The following is a 27,251-nucleotide window of genomic DNA, read 5'->3' on the forward strand; positions in this document are numbered from 1 at the left end:
CTGCCATGTATTTGAAGCCATTTTATATATTGTTTCTACAGACATCCAAAAAAACAGAGGTGAGTATTTTGGAACATTGATAGAAAGATGCAAAGGCTTGTGAGGCACTGAATGGCTTCAAGCTGCCTCAAACACATTCATCTTCCCAAGAAGAATTAGGCACAGTGTGATTCATTTTAATAGCAGAAGAAAAATAATACTACGATGTAGTGCTAAGTTCCCAACCTTTGATGGTAGACTAAAAAAAGAGAGAGAGGGGGGAAAAAAAAAATCTTTCTTCCCTTATGTTGTTGAAGTCTCCCTACACCCATCCGTTATGTCCAGCTTATCAATTAAGATGAACCCCATGAACTTCAGATGGTTTTTTTAAAACAAGGCACCATCCATTTAAATGTGTAAAACTGCCTGCAGCTCCCTTGAACTGCAGGATTCAGTCCCCAGCTCTGTGTACTCAGTGTGAAGTTGAGCCCTTTGATACAAGTTTTACTGATGTTTTAAATGAAGTCTTCTCAAACACACAAAATAACCCAGATAATTTAAAACCTCATAGAAAAAAATAGGGTGGAGAGAGGGGAGGAAGAAGAAGAAAAAAAAAAGCCCTAGTCAGTGCCATTGGCGAGGCAGAAGCAAAGGGCTGGCTGTGGTTACCAACAGGACACACCAAGAGCAGCTCCACAATTGCCTGCCAGCATTTCTCCTTGAGCTGGGGAAGGTCTGGGTGACAGCTGGGAGACAAATCCATCCCTGGTATGGGCAGCCTCCCTGAGGAACAAATTAGGCTCGTTCAGCTATGAGATAGGGTAGCTATGAGATAGGGTTTGTACCTTAAACGTGGGTGAGAGGGAAGGAGGAGCTCCCTGTGTCTGTCCTGCTCTGCAGCCCCCAGCAAACCTGGCTCAGTTCACCTTGGCCAACCTGAGCTGGGGCTTTACAGAGCTGGGGATTGCCTTGAACTTCACAAAGCTGAGTTTACCCTGGTATGGGATGCAGGGGAGCAGTCCCAGCTCCATCACATCTGGGGAAGGCTGTGTCCATCCCCAAAGCCCAACACCAAACCCACCAGGTGTGCCATGACAGGAGCTCCAGCCTGGGGACCTCCACATCCCTGTGGATGTCACACCCTGGCTCCATCAGGTGAGCTCAGCAGTGCACTCTGGAAGCAAGACCAGGTCAATTTGCAGGTGAGTTACCTGAAGGAGCTGTAAATTATTTAATGCTCACGCTGAAGAGCAGCTCCAGCTTTTGCCTTGCCTCCTTCCCAGCAAGAACAGCCCCTGCCAACTCAGGGAAGCTCACCAGTTCTTTCCACCACAGATGAGAAAAAAATAACCCTTTTAAGGCATTAAGGGTGAAAAAAAAGTCAAGACAATATTAATTTGAAAAATATAAAATTTTAATAAAGGCTACATCTCTTAATTACAATAATTATTGTACCAAGTAATTTTTTTTTTTAAATGAAACTCTTTATAATGCATAATTTACAGTATAAGTAGAACAAAATGCCATGGCAAAAGTCATGAGTACAGGACTTGTAATAAAAGGCATAAAATATATTTATACATAAACCCCTTAAACAAGCAAGGGAAAGCTTGAACCCTGAATATAGGGCGACGCATGGTCTGTAACACCATGCAGGCACAGGTACTGTACTGATTAAATTTAAAAAACACTAGAGATAGTGTATTAATATTTCCACCATACATTTTCTACAATATATACAGACTTACACAAAGTAGCAATGGCAAACAGAATGCACAGATTAACTTAATCAACACAAAACCCAACTGTTGAAATGCAAGGTCTTTCTCGGGGAAAGGGTTGTTCTGCCCCAAAAACCCCACCCCACAGAGCTCCAGAGCCTTCACCCACATCTCCCACGGCCTGTGGGGTGTTCAAGGTGAGGCAGAGAAAAACCCAACCAACAAAAAACCCCAACCAAAGCCCAGCACACAAGGACTCAGACACTCCACAGCGAGCTGAACACGCCCCGTCGCAGTTACACGGCCTTGAAACACAAGTAGTGCTAACATTGAACAGCTAAAAACCTTTAGCTCTGTGGAATCCACTAAATATGGACATGGGAATGGGGTGGCTCCTTCTGCAGCTCTCCCAGGCTCGGGGTTTTGCTCTACCTTGGACACCACTGAGAGCAGCAAGGAAAAACCTCACCCCGCCGAAATCCATGGACAAAATCACCTGTTGCTGTTGTTGTTATATTGCATCTAAATACAGTTATAATGCTTAAGACCTTTATTTCAAATTAGAGCAGCATAGATTAAAATGCACTGGTCTCTAGATGAATGGATTTTTATTTCGGCTTTTATTATTAATTATTATTATTATTATTATTATTAATATTATTTCTTTAGGAAAGTTTTTATCTTCACTTGGAGAAATACTGGGCACGACCTCACTCCTTCCCTCCTCCCCTTTCAAAAAAAAAAAAAAAAAAAATCATCACGAATACTCCTAAATTTTAGATAGTGGGAAAAATGTAAAAAAATAAAATAATCCTTCCTCCCCTCACCCCACTTCCCAGCCCCTCTCTTCTCCATTGTTAAAGCAGCATATCCAAAAACTGGACTTAAGGGAAAACAGACTGTTCAATAAATATCAATAAGGATTACTGTTAAGGTAAGCTATACACAGTTTCTCTTAGTCCATAGATTTCAGATCCCCAGGAAATCATATATTATGTATGGAAGTCTCTCAAACACGGTCTGCATCTCCAATAGCCAACAGTGGTCATGTTTCTAATAAATAGTCCAGGGTTTTTATCATCTCAGTACCCAACTCATGAATAATAAATGCCATTTTTTTCCTCTAAGGCTAATTCAGCAAAGTCTTCGTAGACTTCACTTTTTTTCTTCATTGGTTCAAAACTTTTCCTTCAGAGTGTTTGTTTTTTTTTTCCTCTTTCCTTGTCATCACTACTGCTGTGTGTCCAAAGACTTTCCTAGGTGAAGTTTTCTTGAGAAACACAGATGGCATCAATCAATCCTTTCCACCTTCCCCAGGATCCTTCCCTCGTACATGGGCAGGATGGTTTCATCTTCCCAAACCTCCTCAAACACGGCGCCGCAGTCGAACTCGTCGCTGGCCTTTTTGAAGTAGTATCTGTGGCAAAGAGAATTAAAACACGGGTTAAGAAAAATAAATAAATAAATAAATAAAATCAAAAGGTAAAAAGGCAAAGGATGCTTTGCTGGTTCTTTTATAACCACGATGTTTCCCATTTCTCCCTCCTGAGGATGCTCCTCCAGGAACACCTCTGGGGTGATCAGCTCTGGTGACTTGAAAGCATCCCCAGGGCTGCAGGGATGTGGTGGGATGGAAGGAGCAGGGCTGTGAATGCTCCTCATGGGTGACAACAGCTTCTCCAGTGAGTAGATTACACACACTGGCAGTGGGTATCCCCAGCCATAAAGAAAATTATAAAGCGCAGTGATTTCTGGTCAAATATCTCATTTAAAAATAAATAAATAGGATTTCAAAGCCAAGCATTCTTAAGGTTCCCCTCTCTCCCCACCTTCTTTCTTTCATGTGTTTTCTCGTTTCAAAGCTGAAGCCCAACATTAAAATTAGCAACTGTTATTAAAAGGATGGATGAAAAGCAAACCATCCCAGCTTCCTGCAACGCAGGAGCTGAAACTCTGCGGTGTTCCCGCTGGAAAAAACACCCCAGACTTGGAACAACCCCATTCCCGGGTCCAAGCTAAGGGACACAAACTCCTGCCTCTGCTTCCCGAGGCTCAGGAGCATTCTGAGAGAGCCTGGTCCAGCCCCTGGGCTGTGACACGGGGAGGTCAAGTAGCAGTGTCCTGCATTCCTGCTCTTTTGCTCCGGGTCGTTAGATCATGAAGCCAACGCTCCAGAGACAAAAAGCACCCCCACCCCTCCTGTGTCAAACAGTAAGGACCCCTCTATTATCCTGAATTAGACCGTTCAGCTTCTTGATTAAAGGTTCCTTTTATCCCGTTTGGAGCTTTCTTCCTTCTAAGGCTGCTTAATTGCATATGCACAAATGAAGGGCTTCCATTCAGAGGGGTAGCATTTAGGGAGTCTGTCCGTCTGCCGCCGAACACCTCCTTGGAGATGCCTGCTTTCCCTTGGAAAAGGGCTTTGCCCATCTGATTGCCAGGGGTGGAAAATATTCCAGCAGATGGATTGCAAAGAAAAAAAAAATCTATTAAAAATATATATCTAAAAATATATATATATATTAAAAAAAAAAAAAATTAACCCCGCCCCTGTAGTTTCCAGACAACTTGGGTTGGCAGATGTTTGTCAGGGAGAAAGGGGTTTGTAATTATGATTTTCTGTAGGATGGCAAAGGAAATCAAATGAAGCTCACTTTTACTGCTAAAACTGGAAGAGCCACAGCAGGGCCTTGGAATCTGACATTTTTTTTTGGTGACTTGTTTTATGATGCATTTTTGAAATAGTCACATCGCCCTGCAAGTCTCTTTATTTTCAGGGACATTAAAATTGTTTTGGTAGGGGGATGAAAGATCCCTCTTTTCAGTCAAAGAGATGAAACCACCTCCAATTAGTCCAGGTACGGTTAGGATGTATTTTTGTGAAGTCATTCCAAGCAGAAGTGACATGTTGCATCTTTAATGTCTCAGCAAGAAAAAAACACATTATTTGAGTCCTTCAGAGCCTGCACTCATGGAAGTCAATGGCCCAACTCCCACCAACTTCCATGCTGTAGGTCAAGGCCACAATTCCCCAGGACAGCAGCCTTGAAACAAACCCAAAAAACCCAAGGAAAGTTTGAATGAATTACAAAGAACTTTCCCTTTCCTCATCCCTGTCCAGATAACAGCCGCTCTTCCCAAGAACTTCCTCCCCAAGCCCAAGCCCTGGCTGTGTTTACAAAATTTTTATTTGAGAAAACACGCTATGACCTTTTACATAATTACAACCTTATTTCACAGAGAAACGGGGAAAAATAAGAAAAGGAGGAGGCAAAAGCAAAAAGAAAAAAAAAAAATCCACCCCCACAACATCTTCAAACAAGTCACTCCGCTCTTATTTGCTCAGCAATGGGCTTTCCATTGAAACATATTTTATGTGGCAAGCTTTGCTCCTTTTTTTTTCCTTTTTTTTTTTTTAATTTTATTTTTTGGGACATCTGGCACCAATCGAGGCACGCGGGCCCAGCCTTGCAGCTCTGTTTTGAACCACTGCCATCCCCAGATTACCCGACACCACCCACTTTTTTTTTCTGTGCGTGTATGTTTGTTTTTCGTTAACGCCATCAGTATTAAATCACTGCTTAATTCCTTTTTTAATTTTTTTTTTTTTTTTTTTTTTTTTTGCGGGGGGGAGGTGTGGAAAGCCAAGGCAGCGCTTCCCCGGCGGGGCTCTGGCATCGCGGGAGCCCGAGGTACCCGCCTCGCAAACTGATCCAATCAATAAAGAATTTGGAGAGTGGAGCATTTCTGCATGTCTTTGTGCATTAAATGAAAGGCAAGGGCTTCAAAGACATGCTTATTAAATGTGCCTTAAAAAGAAATCAATGCCAGATGTGACCAAAGCAGCCTAGTTAGTGCCTCCCCGTAACACACACGCTACTCCGGGCACTGCGGACCTCTCCCCTGAAGGTCACCCGCAGTTTCACTCAAAGTCCAGCCAAAAGTCAAAGCTTAGATCAAAATGATTCCCTGGAGGTACACACATTTGTGTAATTAGTTTCACCTTGTGTCTGTGCAAGATAAAATACTGGGCACGTACCCAAGTTCCTTTTATAAATTTCTGTATTGTCTTTACCCAGGTGTAAAGGGGTGAGATCTAAGCAAAACGTTGTTTCATCCTTGTCACTCACTTAAAAACATTTTCTAAAGTAATTACAGTCCGACAAGGCACAAATAATTGCACCTGGAGGGGCTTTTGGGCCACAGAGGTTTTAGGAGACTAGTCTTCCACTTGGGCATGACATGAAAAATCTCACAGAAAACCAACAAACATTAAAAAAAGTTGGGGTTTTTTTTAGGGGGTTGGGACTACACAGCCACTGGGCAATGGCAGAGCAGTGGTGAGGCCAAGGAAATTGTTCTGCAAATAAAGAGGAGCACAGTGGGACAGGCTTTAGGGGCTGGAAAATGACACAAGGGTGCCAGAAGCCCAGGGGACTATCCTACAGAGTGTCCAGGCTGGGTGCACTGGCAGGTTGGTGCCATCCAACAGCAGCTGGATGGGCTGCAAAGATGGTTTGGAGAGAAACTGGAATATTTCAGCCCCACTCTGCAAGACCCACAGAGAGATCCCAGCTTGACATCCCCCAGTCTGAGAGTGCCCAGGGTCACCAACCCCTGGCCTGTACAGGTGGACTTTCCTCACCTAGAGAGAGGCCAGTGATGGGGCAGCAAGCTGGGAATTCCTCGTACCAAACCAAAATGACCATTTGCAGGTTAAATCAGAGGCTGCCAGTTACAGGGCAAGACACCCAGCTCTCTGAAGCACACCAAATTCAGTGCAAATTAAAAAAAAAAATGTCCCTCTCCTGCTCACCCTGCAGGAGAAGTGGCCAACAGAGCATCCCAAGAGTGCCCAGATCCACTGGGAAAGGGCAGCCAAAAAGAGGCAATGTGAAGCTATTGCCATAGCTGAGCAGAGGCAGCAAACTGAGCAGAGGAAGCAGCAAACTGGTTAAACTGGGAGATGGGAGCTAGAAACCAGACCAGCAGGGTTTGTTGGTGTTTCTGAGTAAGAACTGGGTATTGCTGGTGGAGCTTTACCTGCAGGGCAGAGGTTTTTTTCCCCTCTAATAAAGAGGAAAGAGAGCAATCTCCATCTCCATGTCCCTCAGCAGCATCATCCCAGCCCATCACTGACCCCATTTATGGCCACACCATTGCAAAAAATAATCAAAAAATAAATAATTAAACAGTAGGAAAAGCATGAGGCCAGCACCAAATGAACACTGACCCCAGTTTGGAATCTGAATCTCACTGCTCCATGCCTTTGCCACAAAGCCATCCCAGACTTCCCTGGTATTGAAGCTTTTTGGAGAAGGGCTGGAGCACAAGTCCTAATGCAACTGGGAAAAGGTTGGGGAGGAAGGGAAGAGGTGGCCCTGCAGCCAAGGCACTGCATCTCCACGTTGCTCCTGCTTTGAGTGGGAAGACACTAAGAAGATCCACAGCCTCTGAAAATCCGAAGTGTCACTGCAGCAGCCCCGCAAAATATCTGCTGATTCTTTTGACGTGTTGTAACACACTACAGAACAAACAAATCACACATTCTTACCTGTAATTTCCCTTTTTGCTCAGCTGTTCTTTAAAGTGCCCAAGTGTCAGGCTCTGGGCCTTTAACATCCTCCTGTAGGGAATTTCTTCTCCGCAAAAAAAATAGGTGACAACCAGCTCACCAGACTGAGAGGTGTGAACAACTGGCAGTTTCTTTGGCTCTTTGTGACTGCAAAACAGAAAACACACACAAAATCTTCTATTTTTCCATTTGAAGACAGGCTGTTTCACCTCACTCCAGTCAGCAGTGGAGCTGGTGAATGCTGTCAAAAATACCCTGGGTGTGACTTGAAAATCTGATATTCCTGTGCTGCCTGGGAATTTGCTGGGATGTGTTTGCACAGCCCTTTGCTGGATTTCCACAGTGGGAATCATGGCATGGTTTGGGTTGGGAGAGACCTTAAAGATCATCCAGTTTCAACCTCCTGCCATGGGCAGGGACACCTTCCACTGTCCCTGGGTGCTCCAAGCCCTGTCCAACCTGGCCCTGGACACTCTCAGGGATGAGGCAGCCACAGATTCTCTGGAAAACCTGTGCCAGGGCCTCCCCACCCTCACAGGAAACAATTCCTTCCTAATATCCAACCTAAATCCAGCCTCCTTCAGCTTGAAGCCATTCCCCCTTGGAATCATGGCATGGCAGAGGGGGAGCTGAGGGATGGAAGTTGGGCTCACTCTCCCCATTGAGCTCCAGGACTGCACCCCCAGGATTTTAAAGGCTCTTTTCATCTGCCCTCACACAAATCATCTCCCAAGCTTCTTCCTCATGCCCAAACCCACCTGCAACCACCTGGCCCCAAAGCAAACCCCTTGCCAAGATGCTTCATCTCAAGCATCCAGGTAATCTTATTTTTTCCCAGTGAGGATAAAATTAACTGGATTCTGCCATTTGCACCCAAGCAACGCTTCTTAAAGAATAATTAAAACAATATTACCCAGCAAAATGGCAACACTCTAGTGAATACCATGCAGCCAAATCTACAACTGCTTCTGAGGCAATGTACACTTAGCATGTCAAAAGGTCACAAAGTGTTAGTCCGCAGTAATTTAGTCTTCCTAATTTGTTCTAAGTCTTTGTAGAGTGGTTTCAGAAAAAAAGCTGCTAGCAAAGACAGCTGGTGGACTTAAGGTCAACCAATTAAAAATGAAAGGCTCTAGTCAGGTGGCTCAGTCTGGACTTCAAACATTACTCATTGCTTAAGATGAAGAGGGTAAGAAAGAAAACTTTAATTATTTAGGCCATTTTAGACCTCTCTGTAGCAGATTTCTTGTTAAAAGAACCATCCTGTAATTAGACTAATCCAATCTTTGTCCACTTTACAGGAATGCAAGTTAAAAAGAGCCAGAGACAAGATTTGAAAATGTTTTGTTCTTTCTTTAAGAAGAATGTTTGAAAGGCAAAATTTCAGATATAAGAATTTCCTCTCCTTTCAAAGCACAATCCATTTAATGAAAATATAATTATGAGATATATATATATATATATGTATTTATTTCCCAATCCTTTTCTGCACGTGCAATACTCACTCTTCTGTCATCAGACTTGCATTGCAGAAAGGGGAGCTTCCCCCCTGAATGGCAGCGGAGTGGTTTCGGTCCCTCTGCTGATTTGAGGTTGAACATCTGAAGTGGGGAGGGGGAAAGCAAGTGGGGGGAAAAAAAAAAAAAAAAAAAAAAGAGAAAAAACAGCTTTGAGAAAAAAAATTGTTGAAATACAATCTTCTTAATTGAAGTCTCCTGTGGGTCGTTAAGTTCGCTCTTTGTATCAAGCCTCACATGTTGTAAACAATCAAAGGGAGAATTAAAAATGCTGTGGGCTAATTTATCCTTCCATACCCAAATGAACGATAACCAGTCCAATTCCCCACTTGGTATGTAGCTGGAGCCTGTCCCAGAGGAAAAACGGGCAAATTACAGCCATCAAAAGAGTGGAAGTAACAGCCTCGGATTCCAACTATTCGTGCTGGTGCAGGGTGGGGTTGGAACACGGAGGCTCATCCTCCAGGAGGCTGTCACCTGTCCCCATGGCTGTCCCTGTGCCTGGATGAGCAGGACACATCCACATCCACATCCACATCCACATCCACATCCACATCCACATCCACATCCACATCCACATCCAACCTCCCCCAGCTCCATCTGTCCCCACGGTGGGGACAAACCCTCCTTGCCGTGGCCGTTACCGTGGCTTCTGTGGCTTGGAGACCTCGGCCAGGCGGCGACACGCTTCCTCCAGCTGGGCCAGGGTGTTGGGGGGCGTCAGCGGGGGCATGGCGGGGTCCTGCACGAAGGGGTGTGCGGGCTGTGCCCCGCGGGGGTGGCTGCCCGTCCCCCACGGGTGGTGGCGGCCGGGGGCCCCCTTGGCGCAGTCGGAGCTGTAGGCCTTCTTTGTGCTTTGTGTGCTTGGGGAAGGGAAGAAGTCGGGTTAGAAAAGCTGGAAAATATGACTTTAATAGCAGCTCCTATTCTGCTCGCTCCCTCTCAAAAGTCTGTCATAACATGAAAGGAGGTTTATTGCCAAAAACATGACATTTTTGTGGTTTTTCTGGTTCTGCGGAACAGCTTTTATATTAAACCGGAGGAGCAAAGAGTCTCATTTGTTTTTAGCGATTGTAAAAATAGACAGCCCATGTAATATATAAATATTTACCGGGAGCGATATTGCTGTAGACAGCTGCGTATTTACCTATGGGTCTTGTGCTTATTTTGTCTCTCGCTCTCCAGCATCCACTGCCAGACGTTCTGTGCCCGATCCGCTTCGCCCCCTGGGAGCTGCACCCCAGCAGGGCCAGGCAGGCCCCCGTCCCCGGCCACCGGGGCCACGCTGTCCACCCCTCGGCCCGGCCTCTTCAGCAGCGTCCCCGTCCTGCTGGTGGCAAAAAGGGACACGAGCCCATGGTTAGCTCCCATCCCCATTGACGAGGGTGGCGGCTTGGGGCGGGTGTGATGGAGGTGCTGGTGACTTACCCGAAGGGTTCCAGCGGAGACAGAGGGGGGTCAGTGTTTTTGGGGTGGCCCTTGCACTTGGGGTAGCAGTAGTAGTCGCCGCCCGCCGGGCAGCAGCACTGCACCCGCTGCGCCGCCTCGGCCTCGATCTGCTCCTTCGTCTTGGGCACGGTGTGGTGGTGGATGTAGTGGTGGTGGACGTGCTTGGTGGTCTGCTTGGTGATGAAGCCCTTGCCCAGCAGGGCGCAGGCGGCCAGCGAGGCCGTGCCGGGCGGCAGCTTGCCCGTGGGCAGGCGGTCGGGCGAGCGGGCGCGGGGGCTGTGCCGGCCCACGCCGGGCGATTGGCAGCCAGGGGTCTTGAGCACGCGGGACAGGTGCTCGTCCAGGATGGCCTGCGGGTCCTCCTCGTAGCTGCCCGAGGGCAGGAGCGACAGCGGGTGCTGGGGGTGCTGGGGGTTGGCCACGTCCCGGCTGCTCTGCAGGCTGGCGGGGAGCTCGGCGCCCTCCTTCTCCTCGTCCTGCCAGACAAGGGGTGGGATGGCAGGGGATGAACGGAAAGGGGCCGGGAGCTGGCGAGGCACACGCAGGGATGTCCCCCCCCTCCCACCGCCCCACCGGCAGGGAACGACCCCCTCCCACCAGCCATGCCGGGTGGCACGCAGAGCTGGCAGCGCTAATCCTACCTCCTTGATCTGCTGCAGCCTCTCCTCCAGACAGTCCATGGTCTCCTGCTCCAGCTTCAGCTTCTCCAGCCGGGAAATGAGCTCGGCGGCGAAGGCAGCTGGCTCCACCGGGGTCATCTCCTTGGGAAGCCGGTGTGTCCTCTACAAGGAGCGGGGACAGAAGGCACAAGGCAAGGTTTAGCGGGCGGCGCGGGCGCTCGGCCGCTGCGGCATCGCCGGCCCCGCTACGCTTGTTGTGTCTCCATGTTTGGATGAAAAGACGACCGCAACTAGGCATGGTCTGCTCTGGATTTTTATGAGCTAGTGCTGTGGCCTCATGGAGTGACATCCTCCCCACCAGCGTTTGCCTTCGGCAGGAGCAGTTGGTCGCACTCTGAGGAACCCCGCTTGTTCTCTCTGTAGTACAACCAGCCCATCAGTAGCTACTCTGAAGTAGAAAATCTTCAAAGACTGTTGTCAAACATCAAAAAAAAAAAAAAAAAAAAAAACCTCTGAGGTGGGAGGGAGAGAGACTTTAACTAAAGGAATAAAGTGAGTATAAACAGAAAGGAGTTGGAAATTAAAAAAAATAAGATGGGGGAGAAAAAGGGAAAGGAGGGGGGGAAAAAAAAAAAAGAAAAAAAAAAAAGAAGTCAAACGGTTGCAGATCAGAGAAGTGCTGGTAATTTATTTCCTGGCTACACACTGGGCACCTTTGAGGTAGTGTTGTCTCAACAGTGTCCTAGATCTCTTCCCCCCCCCTCCATCTCTTTGTACAGAAAATGAAGAAAGCTGCTGCAGGCTAGCGGTGCTACACTGCTGAGCTTGGCTGCCTCAAGCAGATCTATCAAGGGAAAAAGGGAACATCTCCAAATCAAGTGCAGAATATAAAAAGGCAAAATGCGAATTTCTGCCAAAAGAAGCAAACATGGCAGGAAAAGGGGAGGAAAGGAAAAAAAAAAAAGAGGAGGAAAAAGAAACCACCCACTTGACTCTGCCCTCCCTCCTGCCATCCCCACACACCCCACTCTCCCTCTGTCGTCCCCCCCCGAAAGCAGAAAGCTGAACTGCCAACTCTTTCACATACTACCCACCAGATGAGGTGGGGCCTCTCTCCGGCAACCACTTAGCTCCAGAAATGATGTGAGGGTAGAAAAAGGCCACTCTGCTGGAAATTGTCACTCTTACACAAGCTGGCTCTATTCAGTCCCTGATCAAAGCACTGCCTTACAGAGAAAGTCGATTTGCACGCCCTGGGACAAAATAATCTAATTTACAAGCTCAGGCTATAGAACTTTCTTTAGGAAGGAAGGGGAAAAAAAAAATACCAGAAAGAAAAACCACATAAACCACCCCCCCACCTTCCACCAGAAATATCATCTATGACTTCTTGCTGCTTAAGACAGCAGAAAGAGGAATTTTAGCATATTAATCTCAAGACAAGATAAGTTTATACTTGTCTGTGTAAACAGTTTATTCACTGCAGGAACCGAGAGGCTGCAAGTCAACTGAATTAGCAAGTCAGCGAGTTAATTTTGAAGAGCAGGGCAGCACCACGCATCGGATCCCCTCAAAGCCAGGCATGGATGTGCTGCCAATTCTCTGTTTTGGGAGATCCTGGTTGCTCACAGACACCCAGCTCTCACACCAATGCACACCAGGCCAAGCCTTGCTCGGCACCACAGCAGTGTCAGGGTGGTGGCCAGAGCCAAGGCTCCCACTAGACCCAACTGGGACATCTCCACTTGGGATTTCACCAACAGGGCAAATTCAGTGCCCCTGAAAACTCCTAATTAGCTGCTGGTTTCAGGAAGTACCAAGATGTGACCATGCACAAGCAGGGTTTTGGACTGATGCTGAGAGCACATGGCTCCTGCCCAACACCCAGCAGCACCTCTCCTCCAGCATCACCCTGGCATAGAAATGCTCTCCTCCCCTGCTCCCTTCCCTCCACGTGTGCCTGTCCCCAGCCCCAGCCTTTCCCATGGCCCACCCAGACCCTGGAGCTCCATCCTGGGGCCTGGACTCACCGGAAAATGAGGTAGAGAAACTTGACCGTTGGCCTTGACGCTGCGGTGCATCTCCCGCTGGAGCTGCTTCTTGCTCCCAATTCTGTACGGGGGGATCCCATCTCTGCACATGGAAGAGAGGCCACGGTCAGCTGGGGCTGTCCCCGTGCTCTGACACACTTCTCCATCCCCTCTGGAACCACCCAGGCAGCTGCAGGCCCTCGTTCCCAGAGGTGCTGAGCCCTCTGGATGGCACCCGAAGCCTCAAATATCCAGCGGTGTGGGAAGTGCCTGTGTCACCAAAGGATGCACATGGATGTGCAGTAATTAAGCAAAAGCTGAAAAGCTGAAGGCAACTCCACACGGGCAGACGTCCAAAGATCCCATCAACTTCACTTCCAAGGCCCTTCCACCACCACATTTCTGCTTCTGACCTTTAATTTTAAGTTTTTCCCCATCCAATTACGCTCTCTAGGACCACAACGTTCCTCAAGCTCTGGAACACCCCATGAACTGCTGGCACAGTGGAAACAAGGAGCAGGCTGAGGATGGATGGCCATCCAGAGGCTGCTCCCCATCTCTAGTCCCATTTAAGATCCAGGCCGTTTCCCTTGCCCTGAGGCTGGCCAGTGCAGGACACCTGGAGGTGTGAACATGTCTCTGGACAGGGCACTGCTGCCCACAGCCAGCCCAGCTCCTGCCAGGAAGCCACGAGGAGAGGCCAGGCCAGGAGCTCAGGGCTCCTCAGTGGGAACAGCCCCCTGCACATCCCACTCCAGGCACCACAGGGCATCTTCACCCAGCCACGCAAAAAATCACCCCAGTGAGGATGAAAGGGCCCTGCACAGACAGCGGGGCCAGCCGGAAGAGCATGCCTGGAGATCCTGAATGTCTAATTCCACCACTTCCCTCAGACTGCCTGAAGAACCTTGATCTCCAGTGCCTTCCTTTCATCCACCTGCCCCCACACCTGAGTCATCTCCTGAGAGGAGAAAATAGCTGCAGCCCAAGGAGGAGCAGACAGCTCTGGCCCCACGCTGCTGCCAGAGGAGCCAGCGTGGCACAGTGTCCCTGTGTGTCCCCTCCCGTGGCCACAGGGATGGTGGGCACACACCAGAACACCTTCCCAGAGACACCATGTCCCTCCTCTGGAGGAGCATGATCAGATGCACCATCCAAAGCTCAAAGCAGGCGATGGCAGAGCTTTGTGATGCTCTTGGCCACAGCCTTCAGTTGCCATTAATGAGCAAGACTAAGCTGCAAAGCCTGGAGTGAAGGATCAGAACAATCCCATCTTAATAAACTTGGAAAAATCTTTATAATAAAAACAAGCATGCTGGGAGGCCCTTGATGGCACAAGATGAGCACCTCCTCTAGACACAGTTTTTGAGCACATGTGACATGGAAAGTGAAAGGAGCTGATTGTCCAAGTCCCCATTGCACAACACAGGGCTCCAGGAGCTTTCTAGAGCAGCAGCCCAGCACAGAACACAGCCACTGGTGGCCACCAAGCACCTCTCCACTGCTCCATGAAGCATTTCTGCTCCACAAACCTATAGGGCAATGGGGCTTGGGGCACATGTCTTATTTTAGGGAAGGATGGGGGAAAAGCACACCTAAGGTGAAGACAAAACCATCTGTACCTTCATGTGTTTTGTTAACTGGGGCTTCCCATGACAAGGGTCTCTTAGGGAAGACTTCCAGCACAGGGAATGCCCAGTACAACAGGCATTTCAGAGGTAAGTAAGAATGTCAGCATGAGCACATGAACCCATGGGATGAATCCCATTAACACACTGTGGAAAAGGAGGTGTCCTCTGTCCATGAAGTCCAAGAGGCCAGATGGGGAGGAGCAGGGAAGCAGCTGAAGGGCTGAGTGTCCACCACAAGGACACAGCCAGGGGCCCTGCAGCCCTCCTGCATTCCCCACCTCCCTCCAGCCCTGCAAGCACAAGCTCCCAGCTCCACAGGGACACTCTCTGCCCAAAGGGACACTCCTGGGACAGGCCATGGAGCTTACTTCTAAAGGAAAAGCAATGCTGACCCAACAGCATGGGTTCCTCTCTTCAAGATTTGCCCTCGTCCAGGCTGATACAAGAACTGCTCCTTCCCCCTAAAATTCCTCTGGTTACAGCAGAGAGCTCCACATCAAATCTCCAGCTCCCTGCTTCCACAGCCCTGCCTTGGCAGAAGAGTTCTGCAACTTGTAACAACGTGCAGAATTTAAAAAACAAAGAATTTAAAAAACTCAGAGGTATTTCTCTAGGATGGGAAGGCAGTGGAGCAGCTTGGGGAAGTCAGCCTGGGGAATGGGAAGGGACGTTAGCAGCCACTTTGCTGAGTGCTATCTACACCCTTTCCTAGAAATGGGAGGGAAAATGGACAAGGCCAGGGTAGAAGGGTGACCAACGAGTGACCCCTGACTGCAGGAGGGACAGATGGATGGAGCAGGAGCCACCTCAAGAGATATGGGGGGCAGGGGGAGCCCTGATGCTGCAGCAGCTCCCCCAAGCAGGGGAAAGTACCTTTGAAACTAAAGGGCTGAACTTGGCCTGATGTTTTGGGGCAGGCCAAGGGTTAACCCCAGCTCTCCAGGTGCCATCTCTCCCCCTGCTCCAACAGCCAACATTTGCACTCACTTTCTTGGCCACTAAAAGCTGCAGGCTGAAGAGCTACAGAGTTGAAGCACTAAATAGTAGAGTTTAATTATAAACATTTCAGCTAACCAGGCTGGGGCTAAGCCAATCTGTTTCTGGGGGAAACACTAGTTTGAAGTCTTCTACCCAGTCAGCTGCCATTTAAGCTGAGCCAATTATCTTAGCCTTTTGACTCAGATGTGCCTGACCTAACCTGAATGTAGTTTTACTGCTGCTTTGAAATATCAGACTCATGCGCATATGCATTCACTCCCATCTTCATTTGGCAACGGCTCTGAAACAAGCCTCTGATCTTGCCAACATCAAAAGCCTGGTTTGTAAGATAAGGTAATATTTGAAGTTTGCTCAGCAGCATTCCCCTGTGTCCAAAGTAAATCCATAAATAAGATATAAGCAAATAAAAAAAAAAAATCCCCTTTCCTCCCCCCCCCCCCCCAATCAAGAAATGGAAATAGAAATTTGCATGATGTTTTGTGGCTATTACAAAATATATAGGGACAGACTGATCCCTGGCTTCTGGAATAAAAAAAAAGGCAGATTATGCATTATTTGGGGATTTCTCCTAATCCCAGTGCAGTTCAGACTTAGGTTTATTAAAAAAAAAAAAAAAAAAAAAAAAAGAAAGCTCCAAACTCACTTCACTGCTATGTCTGACAGACTTTTCCAGAACAAGTTTTTCCTCTTCAGTTGATACCAATATGAGCCAAAAGAACTAATTTGCATTTGTGCTGCTGGAACTGAACAAGATCCCCCATTCCAGGGGGATAAAACCTGACAGGCTGAGAGCACCTGGGTGGGTTTGTGCCCCCAACACCTCCAGCTTCCAGCAGCACCAGTGCCAGCAGCGCCCTCAAATCCCAGCTGTTGTACAGAGATGCTGGCAGCAGCCCTCCTCCTCTGCAAAGGAAGTTTTACATCAGCCTCAACTTTCAGCCCAGCCTCCAGAATTGCCACTTTAGCTCTCCCACTCCCAAGAGCGCCAGGGCCCAAGGCTGGAGCGCTAGTGGCCCAAAAAAACAGCACCCAAAAACAGCACCCAAAACCAGCACCCAAAAACCGGTGCTGGTGCTGCAGGAAATCTCCCTCTGCCACCCCCGGGCCTCCCTGCCGCCCCCCAGCCTGGAGCTGCGGGCAGTTTAATCAGCCAAGCTTCCCCAAACTCTCACAGCCTGCACAGCCCATTGTTACAGCAGGAAAAAACAGGCAGCTCCTTTCAGGCGCTGCTTTATGGGGAGCTCCTATTCACTTGTTCAAGCAAATTTCAAAGCGGGCTGCTGCCCTCTCATCCCCGCTAAGCTCCCCTGGACTAACAATGGGCTGAAAGCGATTCAGTTAAGCCTTTCATCCACCATGCACTTTATTTCTCACTCAGTGCTCTCATCTGTATAAGGCCTACAATTGGCATTGCTGTGAAGAGAGGGTATAATCCTAGCCCTGTGAATCCCAAGTGACCCTACACTGGTCCAGAAATGACTAACCCAATGAATGCTCTGTTGACACATGATCACATACAACCAGAGCCAGTAAGAAGAAATAAAGAAGTCACCCTATGATTCAGCTCTTTTATTTAATGCCAATATTGTTCAATAAGGGAATCTGCTGGGACAACAAACTATTTTTTCCGTAATATCAGTTCAAAACACACATGTGCGTTAAAAAAATAAAAATAAAAAAGGGCTTTTTGTTTATGCATTGAGGATTTTTGGTAAATCCTGTTTTCTGTTGTGCATCTTCATAAATGTTGACTTCAAAAACCCAGCATGAAAATCTCTCTGAGGAGCACACAGGGACCACTGGACATTTCTGACACAGACACTGGAGAAGTTTCATGATGCAAGGCCAGCAATGCTGCACTCTGCTTACAGGTGGGCTCTTCTAGAGCACTTAAGTGAAGATCATGAAACACAAACAGCAACATCTGCCTTCTGCTCAGCTGAAGAAAATGGTCCTTAGGAGCACTAAGTGAGCCTCACTGCCCCCTCTACAGAAACAGAAGCACCATTTCTGTCCTGCTGGAGCAAGCAAACTGACAGTCAAGCCTTGCTCCAGCTGCACACTCCTCAGCAGCCAGGAGAAGGCAGATCCTGCAGTTCCAGGGCTCAGCCACAGCATCATCTCTCATGCCTGTATGCTCCTGAAACACCCACACCTGATCCATGCAGATCCATCCACATGGCTCTTTGAAGACTGCCCCAGCCACACTAGATGAGCAGCTATTTGCCCCTTCAGGTCACTGGCCCTATTAATGCACATTCTGACATTAATGACGAATGTTAATTACAGAAAGTACTTCCTACAGGAAGTAATCTCTTTGATGACTGATAACTAGTTAAGGAAGCCTGGCCTTAAGACAAAGGCTCAGGGAGATTCATTCACTCCTTGGGTTAGTCAGGCAGCACCACGAGCCAGTGCAGAACGTGTTTGCTCAGCTGCAGTTGCAAAATGGCAAGAGAGGGATTCATTATTTCCCTGCATCCGATACCTGCGGCAGGAGAGAGCGAGAGGCTGCCATGCCCTGCTTGGGCCACCCACCCCCCTTTGGGTCGAGCAGGGTGATGCCCACAGAGCATCAGCTCAGATTTACAGGTGTCCCACCCCGAAAGGTGGCCAGCAGCAGGTACTCACACGCTGCTGTCCGTCATTGACATGGAGTCGTCCGTCAGGGCATCGCTGGAGATTTCGCTGTCGTTGGCGCTGGTGGCCGGCGCGAACACATAGCCCGAGTTCACGTGGTAGGGGTTAACGGGGTCGTTCCTCTTGAAGGACCTGGCACAGGCAGAACAGGAACCCAGTTACAACAGTCTTGGCTTTCCTGGCAGCACCATCCTTATGGGAACCACACTCACCGCCCGCTCAACCTCTTCAGAACCAACCAAGCATCCCAGCCAGCACACACTGCCTAAGCCAGGACACTGTCTAACACACCCACAGCACAGCTTTATAGACGTTTAGCATCTTCTAAAGTGCTCTAGAAAATCCCAGAAGTGCCTCTGCATCCTTTGATACCCTGAAAAACCTCAGTCCTTAAGGCTTGATACTGCACTGCTGAGGTCAGCGCACCAGTAGGGAAAAGTCCAAAAAGTTCACAGCTCGAGTTCCACTGAAAGTCACAAGGAACCAGTCAACAATGCTTAGTTCTGCTCTGAAGACAAGGGTTATGATCCCTTTGGAAACACAAGTTTTTGGTATCTCTGTTGCCTGAATCAGGAGAACTGCCTGGATCGACAGGGGCAGGACTCCCATGGCACAGGTCAGGGCTGAGATCTGCTGTCCCAGGCTCGGCCTCCCAAAGATGGATGCCACCTTCCTGGCACTAGAAAAACACACAACAAAAAGGCCCAGCTTTTAGGAGAACCTCCTGCTCGTGTATTTTTGCAGAGAGTTGGGTAGGGAAGAGGAGGATGGATGGGGGACACGAGGAGAGGCCAGCACATTGTGTTAATGTTAGTGGGTTACTGACCCCAACACCTCTGGCTTCACCCAGAAAAGCAAACCTAAAGCCCGGCCTGGATGTTTGAGCTGAGCACCCAGGAGCAGTTCTGTGAAGAATTCATGGGCAGTGACACAGGCTGTGATGGAGCAGGGCCAGGTCACCATGGCAGGGTCACACATTGGGGGGGCCTGGGCATCCCCCTGCCTCCACCACTCCAACTTCCCAGCCAGGATCAATATACATATCCTGGCAGGTGATAAGGGGATTATGCAGGGAGGTTTGGAAGCTGCATGTTAAGGTGCACATTTTGTTCCTCTTCCAGGGCAAGATGGGGTTGTTAAGCTTCTGCCTTTGTATATCAAAGCAAAAGGCCTTGTCATCTGATAAGGACTGCTCATTTTAATAATTAGGGCCACTTACCCGGGACTTGGGGGCCTAAGGAATGTGCCAGCAGGCTCGGCAGGTTTTTTTAAATGGGCTTTCCATCTCCCTGCCCCCTGGGGCTGGAGGGACCAACTGGGTTTAAGTGACAGCACCATCCTCCCACTGCCCCGCTCTCAATCTCCATCCTCATCCCTGTGCCCCCATCACCCCATCCCTCCTCCCCCAGCACCAAAAGAAGGAGCAAGGCTTAAGTTTTTTAAAAAATAAGAGGAAGGGGAAAAAAATGAGAAAAGGAGGGGGAAGGCTGGTGGGGAAGATGGGCCTCTCTGGTATGAGCAGCGTGGGGCTGGCTGCAGGCAGGTATTCAGCCCAGCCGGGGCTGCATTCCTTTCCAAGGAGGCCAAGGCACTTCTGATGGGGAGATCAAGATGTTAAAAAATATATATCTGGGAAGAAGAAGAAGAAGAAGCAGGGAAAAAATGAGATAGTAAGGAATGCCACAGGAAAGAAGTTAAATCTTCAAAGACAAATTAATTCCACATGTGGGTGAAAGCAAAGTTATCCTGCTGTTCCTACAAGAAAGTCCCTCTATAAACCATGGGGTCTTCTGCTCTGGATCAGGGGGATGTGCAGTCCCAGAGACCCTTCCTAGGGCCCTGCTGGGCTTTTGGGTCAAAGTGTAAGGGATGCAGCTCTTCCCACTACTTGATTTGAAACCAGCTCAGCTCCTGAGAGTGCACCTGAGGAGCACAAGGCTCAGGATGCTCTGTTAGGCTCAGGGGTGGGGATGCTCCCCAGCACAGGACCAGCACCTTGCTGGGAGGTGTCTGTCACCCCTGTCACACCCATGGTGGATTTGCCACGCTGTTCTCACAGGAGGATTCCTGCAGAGGCTGAGCTGGGGGCGGAGGCAGCAGATCCATGTGGGTATGGCACAGGGAGAGGGAGGTGTGTCCAAACATATAATTAGAGAAAGTGGCCGGAACTAACTCATCTTCCCAGCAGCACCGCAGCATCATTCACCTACCAACACCTCGTGGACAAAAAAAATAATAACAACCCCTAAAGCTGACATATTTTTAAAGTGCTCATCCCTGTTCCACATCCAACACTGCCCCACAGAAATCTCCCCCATCCTTTCAGAAAACCAGTGGGGGCTGGTTTTGCTACATTTAATGTTTTTGGATTTTTTTTTTCCCCTTTTTAATTTGACCACCTTACTCCAGTAATTGCACCCAGATGCATCAAGTTGCCTGCGAGGGTTTTAAATTCCAGGGAAAGCGGTGGTCTCCTGCCACAGATGCTGCACACACAAACACAGCCCAGCTCCAAACTCAATATGCAAAGTGTTTTCAGCTGTCAGGTAGCAGTTGCTCTGGAGCTTCAAGGAGAATGTCTGATCTTTCTCAGCCTATTCTTATCTTGATGCGATGACACACAGCATGTAACTCTCTCTCTCCCTCTGCTATGTTAGGCAATGGCCATATCAGAGGTATTATAATGCCATGAAAATTTCAGGGGGGCTCCTGGTCATATCCCCTTTATGAGGGTGCCGTTTCAGAGTGTGGGGGGTGGGTTTTTTATTGTCAGATTGCTTTTAGAAATAAAAGCACTTGGGCAGGTCAAACCACAGATTTACAGAGAGAGAGAAAAACTGTACAAGGAGCAGTTGGAGGCAGCACTGCATCTCATTAAGTATTTTCTTGGGACAAACATCACTGGGCAACCATGGGTTTAAAAACACTTTTTTAAAAAGGCAAGAAAAACCACACATGCACAAACCTGAAAAGAAAAAGTATATTTTAACACAACTATGTTAATCACAGCTTCCATGCTCTAATTGTAGAACACTGCTTGGAGCATAGCTTTACAATGGCATCATTTACTTTGATAATTGAAGCCAAACTTGGTTCCAATAACTTCACACACAAGGAGCTGCACCAGCGGGTCCTTTCAAAGGCCAGGAAGCACTGGGAGCCGGCAGAAGGCCATCTGCAAGCCCCAGCCTTCCCCCAGCAAGGCCAGTCCCACTGATGTTCGAGCCTAATGGGAGGCAGATGAGTCCACCTTGGGCTGAAGAAACCCACGTTACCCCGGCGGCACAGCAAAGGAAGAGGAGCTCTCTGTGTACACAAAGTCGTGCGTGATAAATTTAGAAGTGTGTATAAATAATAGCTGGAATTCCTGGAGCATGGGGCCAGGTCCAGCACAGCAGCATGGGGAGGCCAGTTTTAACCACGCCACAGCCCAGAGGGGAGGGGAGTCGCCTGGGAGGACAAGAGGGAGGTCCTGCTTTTAAAATATTCCCTGTATTAGGGCTCCAAATACACAGCCAGCAGTTTGCAAGCGCCTGCTCCCCAGCCAGGTGCAAACTCTGTTTTCACTTGACTTCTCCTGTTCCTGTCCATCACTGACACTGGGGCCAAACAAAGTCTTTCAACTTGTGCAGCTCCTGTGGTCTCCCGCTTGCCGTGGGTTTGGCCGTGACTCCGTGCCCTGGCATTCCCAGGTGCTGTCCCCTGCAAACACCAGGCTGGCCTGTGATCACTGAGCTCCCACTGTCAGGTGGGCTCAGCCCAGGGCTCACCAGGGCTTTGGCTGGGATAATCACATCGAAACCCACCGGAGAGAATGGACAGAGCCTGCACAGCCCTTCAAAACCAGAGCACACCGAGCAGAAATTCCTTAATTCCAACACACACATGAGGGAGGTGTGGTTTGGCCACTCACCAGGAAAGACTTTGTGCAAGCTTCAGCTCCAATCCTAGCTGCGATCCTAAATGCTGAGTGATGAGAGATAACCCATCCATATGCTCATCAGCTTCGAGCACATGCACGCACAAGTGGCTTCACAAACGGGAGGAACTGAGCAGCATCTCAGCTTGACCTCCCCTCTCTCTGCATTGAGATCCCTTGGCCCCATGGAGAGCAAAAGCTCCTGGAAATTCAACAGAAGGTGATCAAAGCAAAACGCACTACCTAATGTCCTAGGAGGGTAGATCTGACATGTGAGGAGCAAGCTGCATTAATCCCTGGACAAAAAAAGAAAAGAAAGGAGGGGGGGAAAAAAAGAAAAGGGAAAAAAGCCCAGCACTAATCAGGCAAGCAGCTACAGCGCTGCAAGAGCTCTCCTGGACAAGGCACATGTGGGTTTAGCAGGGCCTGCAGCTCTGGTAGAACATACAGCCAAGCCTTCCAGCTCTGAATCCCAACAAAGGCTCAGAGATGAAAGCATCAAACATCCCCCTCCTGGAAAGCCAGCGAAGGGCAGCAGTTCAAACCAAGTTCTGGAGCACAGCAGATGCTCAGGCAGGAACGCTCAGGCACGAGATGAGGATCCCAAAGCCCAAGCCCTGCACAGAGCAGCTGCCAGCGCTGCCCTCCCCGGCAGGAGGGTCCAGAGGCCACGCCGGGATGGAGAGCATCCCTTCTGTCCCCACGCCCAGCACCTCCATCCCGCCCCGCTGGCAGGACAGCCTCCGGCACAGGGAGAGCACCAGAGGCTCTGGAGCACCCTCCGGGGCACGGGGGACCCTGCCAGCCCCCACGGCACCAGCCAGCCCCGAACAGCTGGAAACTCTCCGGGGGCAGGAGAGGAGCGCTCCAGCAAAGCCTCCCCGGGAGAAGCCTGATGCCCTTTGATGTCCATGAATCACAGACACACTCTCAAAATTCCTGTAAACGAGATGTCAAACACTCACCATACCAACCCCCAGGCTGCCGGGCCGGCGGAGGAGAGCGCACATCTGCAGCAGAGCCCTCTCCTCTCAGCCCTGATTCAACAATCCACATTTATGGCAAGGGTGGGGAGAGGAAAGAATACATTTTCAGAGGATTATACAACTCATCATTTGCTCATCAGAGTCTCTCCTTCCCATCCCCCCCTGCACTTCGAGATGGCTCTTACCTTCCTCACCCTCACACGGCTGTGCCATCAATATTTCCAACAAAAGAGAAGGGTCTGGCAATGCAGAAGCATCCCAGGACCAGGACACAAGGACACTCTGTCACTGCACAACATCCCCACATCCCTGTGGGGACAACCAGCCCTTAACGAGTTAAACTCTGAGCTCATGGCCAACACCACAGCACCAAAGACCTACCAAAGATCTATTTTACTCCACACCTGGAATGCCTCTACCACCCTAAACACTCAAGTTTCAGGTATCCTCCTGTATGCACTGGCTCGAAGCCACCCTAGATGGCTCTGACATGACACCAACACCCCACGCCATGGAGAAGCTGCACATCACACACACATACAGAGTCAAAATAAAAGCAGATTCTGCCCAAGTTGCAGAGTTTGATGCAGTCAGTGCACACATTTCCTCTTCCACGACCGCACAATTGCTTCCCACATAACCAACATCGTTAAACACCGGTTGATGGTGGAGTTGGGGAACTGGTAGGTTACATTATTCATGTGTCTCTATGATCCACTCCACTACTGCTCTTAATAGGTTTGAAAGTTGAACCAATAATTAACGTATGTCCGGAGGACATAGTTGCTATGAAGTTTTTGATCTATAAAAGAACTGAAAGAGCCAATAGGGCTTCAGAGCACAGGATCTTGTTTTCCTCTGTAGAGGGGGGGAAAAACCCCATACTCAGACAACACCCCACAAATTCCAGTGTTTGGAGGTGTGGGGAAGCAGCTGTGCTCCCAGCCCTCCAGGAAGCCCTGCCTCCCCTCGATTTCCACCCCAACAACCTTCTGAAAAACACTCTCAAAGTCCTTAAAGTTAAAACAAAGCACAGTTTCCAGAGGTTCCCTTACCTGTATCCGTTCTCGATCGTTTCTGTGGCTCTGACATTCGCTGTAACCCTCAAAGTCTTGCTGGATAGTCCAACTACCGAAGGCAAGATTTTATTTTTAAAGTCTGCACAGCTCCATTCCTCTTCTTCATTCAAGGTCGGGAGATAGCCACAGACAACTTTTAAGCTCCCCAGTCCATTGCTGTTCATGTAAGCGGGATTCTCTCCTCCACTCCGTACATATTCGAGGTATATATCAGAAGTTAAAAACATCTGGTAAGCATTTTCCTCCATCACAGTCTGAATCTCAGTCTGTGCCTGATCAAACATGATGGAATCTATCTGCTGCTTCTTGATGCTGTCCCTTATGTAGGTCTTGGTAGCAGGTTTGAGCTGCTTGGAGACGATGCTGTTATTCTCGATGTACCTTTTGTAAATAGCTTTGGCTACTCGCAAAGTTTTGGTATCCTTAAGGTCCATCTGCCTGAAGCCATTGCAGGCAAACCAGAAGTCTAAGGTATCCACACATTTTTCCCTTTCCAGAAAGGTCCGAAAAAGATAGGCACCATCTTGATCTCCCAAGAGGGAATGCAAGGATTTGGTCCATCTGGCCAGAGGGGAGTCTGGGGACGCGCTGCCCTCCGGCTCCCCGAGTCCGTTCTCATTCCTCCGCGGGGCAGGAGGCACCGGCATGGCCTTGAAGCTTTGGCTTTTGGGGAGAAACGAGCTGCCGAGTTGCGGGCATGGTGCTTCTCCTTCCTCCCCCGGGACAGGGGGTCGGGGGGCGTCTTCCCTGAAGCTGCTGCTGGGGTCTGGGAGGTGGGCGAGGACCACGGCGCTGCTCATGGCTCCGGAGCTCGCTGGGGAGAGGGGCTCCCAGTTGCTTCAGGAGCTGCCTTGTGCCTCTGCCTGCCTCTGCCTGGAGTCAGCAGGGGATCCTCGGAGCCTCCTCTCTGCAAAGGGAAAAAAAAAAAAAAAAAAAAAAGGGGGGGGGGAAGAAAAAAGGAGTATTGATCTAATCAAAACCAGATCCTCCCAACATCAAAGGCAAAAAGTAAACAGGCTTTTCAACTCCTCACAGTCAAAAAAAAAAAAAAAAAAAAAAAGGAAAAAAAAAAAAAAGGAAGAAAGAAAAGGAGAGAGAGAGAGGGAGGCAGGGCAGAGGGAGCGCGGCTCTATCGCCAGCCCGATCGCGACTATCAGATCCGCTCCGCTGAACTCCCGGCGCACTTTTAGCGGGGCCGGGGCCGGCGCGGGGGTGTCAGCGCGGCCCCCCCGCAGCCCTCGGCAGCTCGGGGCGTCCCTGCCCCGGCATCTGGTTTCCATTTGCCCCTCACCCCAGCCCCGCTCCCCCCGCCTGCCCGACCCGCGTGTGTCCCGTGTGTCCCCCCTCCGCCAGCAGCGATTGTGGGGCGCTTCTCTGCGGGAATCAAGCTGGAGCAGGGACCCCCCCCTTCCCCAAAAAAACACCCCCGGGGATGGGTGAAGGCGAGGCGGCCGTACCTGGGCGCTGCGGGGCATCCCGGGCCCCCCGCATCCCCCCTGGAGCCGAGGACAGCAACCCCGGCTCTTGAAAAGGGGGCAATAAATGGGAAGGGGGGGGTCGGAGGGGGGCAGCCCCCAGCCCCGCGCTTCCCGACGTGCAAAATAATAATAATAATAATAATAATAATAATAATAATAATAATAATAATAATAATAATAATAAAAACCTGCTCCAGAAATGGCGACGGGCTGGGAGGAGGGAGGTCGGAGGGGGAGGAAAGAGGGGAAAAAAGTCCGGAGCGACTCCGAGCCGAGAGCAACAGCCGAGCCCCGGCGGGCACGGGCAGCGCGGAGGCTCCGCGCCCGCGGAGGGCGGCAGCGCGGGCACCGCGCAGAAAAAATATTAAAAATATATATATAAAAATTAAGGAAATAACTGAAATTAGCAGGAGAAGCCCGTATCTCAAGCAGAAGAAGCGGCGGCCGCCGCCCCCGAAGTTGGCACTCACCGCCGAGCCGGAGCTCGCTGCGCGCCCGCGGCCCCGCCGCTCCCCGCCGCCGGCAGCGCGCAGGCTGCACCCGCTCCCCCCGCCGGCCTTCCTCCTCCTCCTCCTCCTCGCCTTCCTCCTCCTCCTCCTCCTCCTCCTCTCCTCCCCGGCGGTGCAACCGCATCGGAGAGCATCGGGGAAAGAGGGGGGTAAAGGGAGGGGGGGGGGCTGCGAGGGAAGGAGCCCACTGCGATCCGCGCCTCCCTCCTCTCCCTCCCTCCCCTGGTTATTTATTTTATTTATTTTAAATACAAAAGCGCAGGTCCCGCCCCCCCCTCCTCCCTCCGCCCCCCGCCCCGGGCTCCCCCCGCAGCATCAAAGCGCAGCCCGCCGGAGCGGTCCTGCAAGGGCGGTAGCGCACTTAAAAAAAAAAAGGAAAAAAAAAATTTAAAATAAGAGGCAAAAACAGGCCTCAAAGAATTTTAAAAATTAAAAAGAGAAAGAGGGAGAAGCCGGAGGAGCACCCCCTGTCCCTCCCCGTGCTCCCACCCCCGGGGCATCCCCGGTGCGAGGCGTGCTCGGGGGCGGCTTCAGCGCGGGCGGGGGCGGCAGGAGGGGTGCGTACATCAGCGCTGGTGAGGAAAATCAAATTATTCTATTTTTTGGGGGGAGGCAGGATTTTTTTTTTTTTTTTTTTGCGCCCTTCTCGCGGCATCCCGCGGCGGCTACAGAGTTGCCAGGACCTTATCAAAGGGAAGCGATCGCAGCCGCCGCTCCGCCGCCTTAAAGGCGCAGCCGCTCCTTTTCCTGCGCCGCCCCGCGCAGCGCCCGCGCATCCTCCGCGCATCTCCCCGGCCCAGCGCAGCGCTGCAGGGCGGGGGCTGCTTCCCGGCACTAAAAACTTTGCTAAAAGTTTTCATGTCGGGGGAAAAAAGGGGCGGGTCCCCGTATTATTTTATACACACACACACACACACACACATACATACATACATACATATATATACATACATATATATATATGCACGTACATCTATATAGACACACACATACATACATACATACATATACACACACATATATATGTATATATGTAATCCGCGGGCCTGTTTTCGCTCTGCAGGCTAATTAAACAATTGCAATAGAACTGGCACAGCAGCCAAAGCCCGGCCGCAGTTG

The 27,251-nt window shown here is 49.8% G+C and overlaps 2 protein-coding genes across 4 annotated transcripts in view; both read right to left on the minus strand.

Moving 5' to 3' along the window:
* Nucleotides 1–1,371: 1,371 nt before the first annotated feature.
* Nucleotides 1,372–24,945, minus strand: AXIN2 (axin 2). 3 transcript variants are annotated; one of them, XM_088176361.1, is made up of 10 exons: nucleotides 24,122–24,945; nucleotides 18,153–18,293; nucleotides 12,892–12,994; nucleotides 10,883–11,023; nucleotides 10,221–10,717; nucleotides 9,940–10,119; nucleotides 9,437–9,655; nucleotides 8,781–8,876; nucleotides 7,255–7,422; nucleotides 1,372–3,117 (listed from the first exon to the last, which is right to left on the minus strand). In XM_088176361.1, exons 1-10 carry the CDS (start codon nucleotides 24,943–24,945, stop codon nucleotides 2,991–2,993), a joined length of 2,496 nt encoding a protein of 831 aa, XP_088032487.1. In that variant the 3' UTR covers nucleotides 1,372–2,990. The 3 variants fall into 3 exon arrangements, with proteins under 3 accessions (XP_088032487.1, XP_014738254.1, XP_088032488.1); XM_014882768.2 differs by having other exon boundaries at nucleotides 9,940–10,122; XM_088176362.1 differs by lacking the exon at nucleotides 1,372–3,117 and adding an exon at nucleotides 3,124–4,152 and having other exon boundaries at nucleotides 9,940–10,122.
* Nucleotides 24,946–25,032: 87 nt separating this feature from the next.
* The window catches only part of CEP112 (centrosomal protein 112), a 180,561-nt gene continuing 178,342 nt past the window's right edge, over nucleotides 25,033–27,251 (minus strand). The window contains exon 27 of the transcript XR_015807746.1: nucleotides 25,033–25,052. The gene's annotated coding sequence lies outside the window, so the exon portion shown is untranslated. The remainder of the gene's footprint in view (nucleotides 25,053–27,251) is intronic.

This window comes from Sturnus vulgaris, chromosome 20, assembly GCF_052056855.1.
Source record: "Sturnus vulgaris isolate bStuVul1 chromosome 20, bStuVul1.hap1, whole genome shotgun sequence".
Lineage (NCBI taxonomy): Eukaryota > Metazoa > Chordata > Aves > Passeriformes > Sturnidae > Sturnus > Sturnus vulgaris.

What these genes read in the sequence shown, in the direction of transcription:
- AXIN2 (XM_088176362.1), bottom strand. Translation starts at nt 24,945, where the DNA reads ATGAGCAGCGCCGTGGTCCTCGCCCACCTCCCAGACCCCAGCAGCAGC. An exon ending in TTTCTCTACCTCATTTTCCG is followed by an intron (nt 11,024 to 12,891) that starts GTGAGTCCAGGC and finishes CGCTCCTTGTAG; the next exon opens with AGGACACACCGGCTTCCCAA. An exon ending in GCAAGTCTGATGACAGAAGA is followed by an intron (nt 7,423 to 8,780) that starts GTGAGTATTGCA and finishes TCTGTTTTGCAG; the next exon opens with TCACAAAGAGCCAAAGAAAC.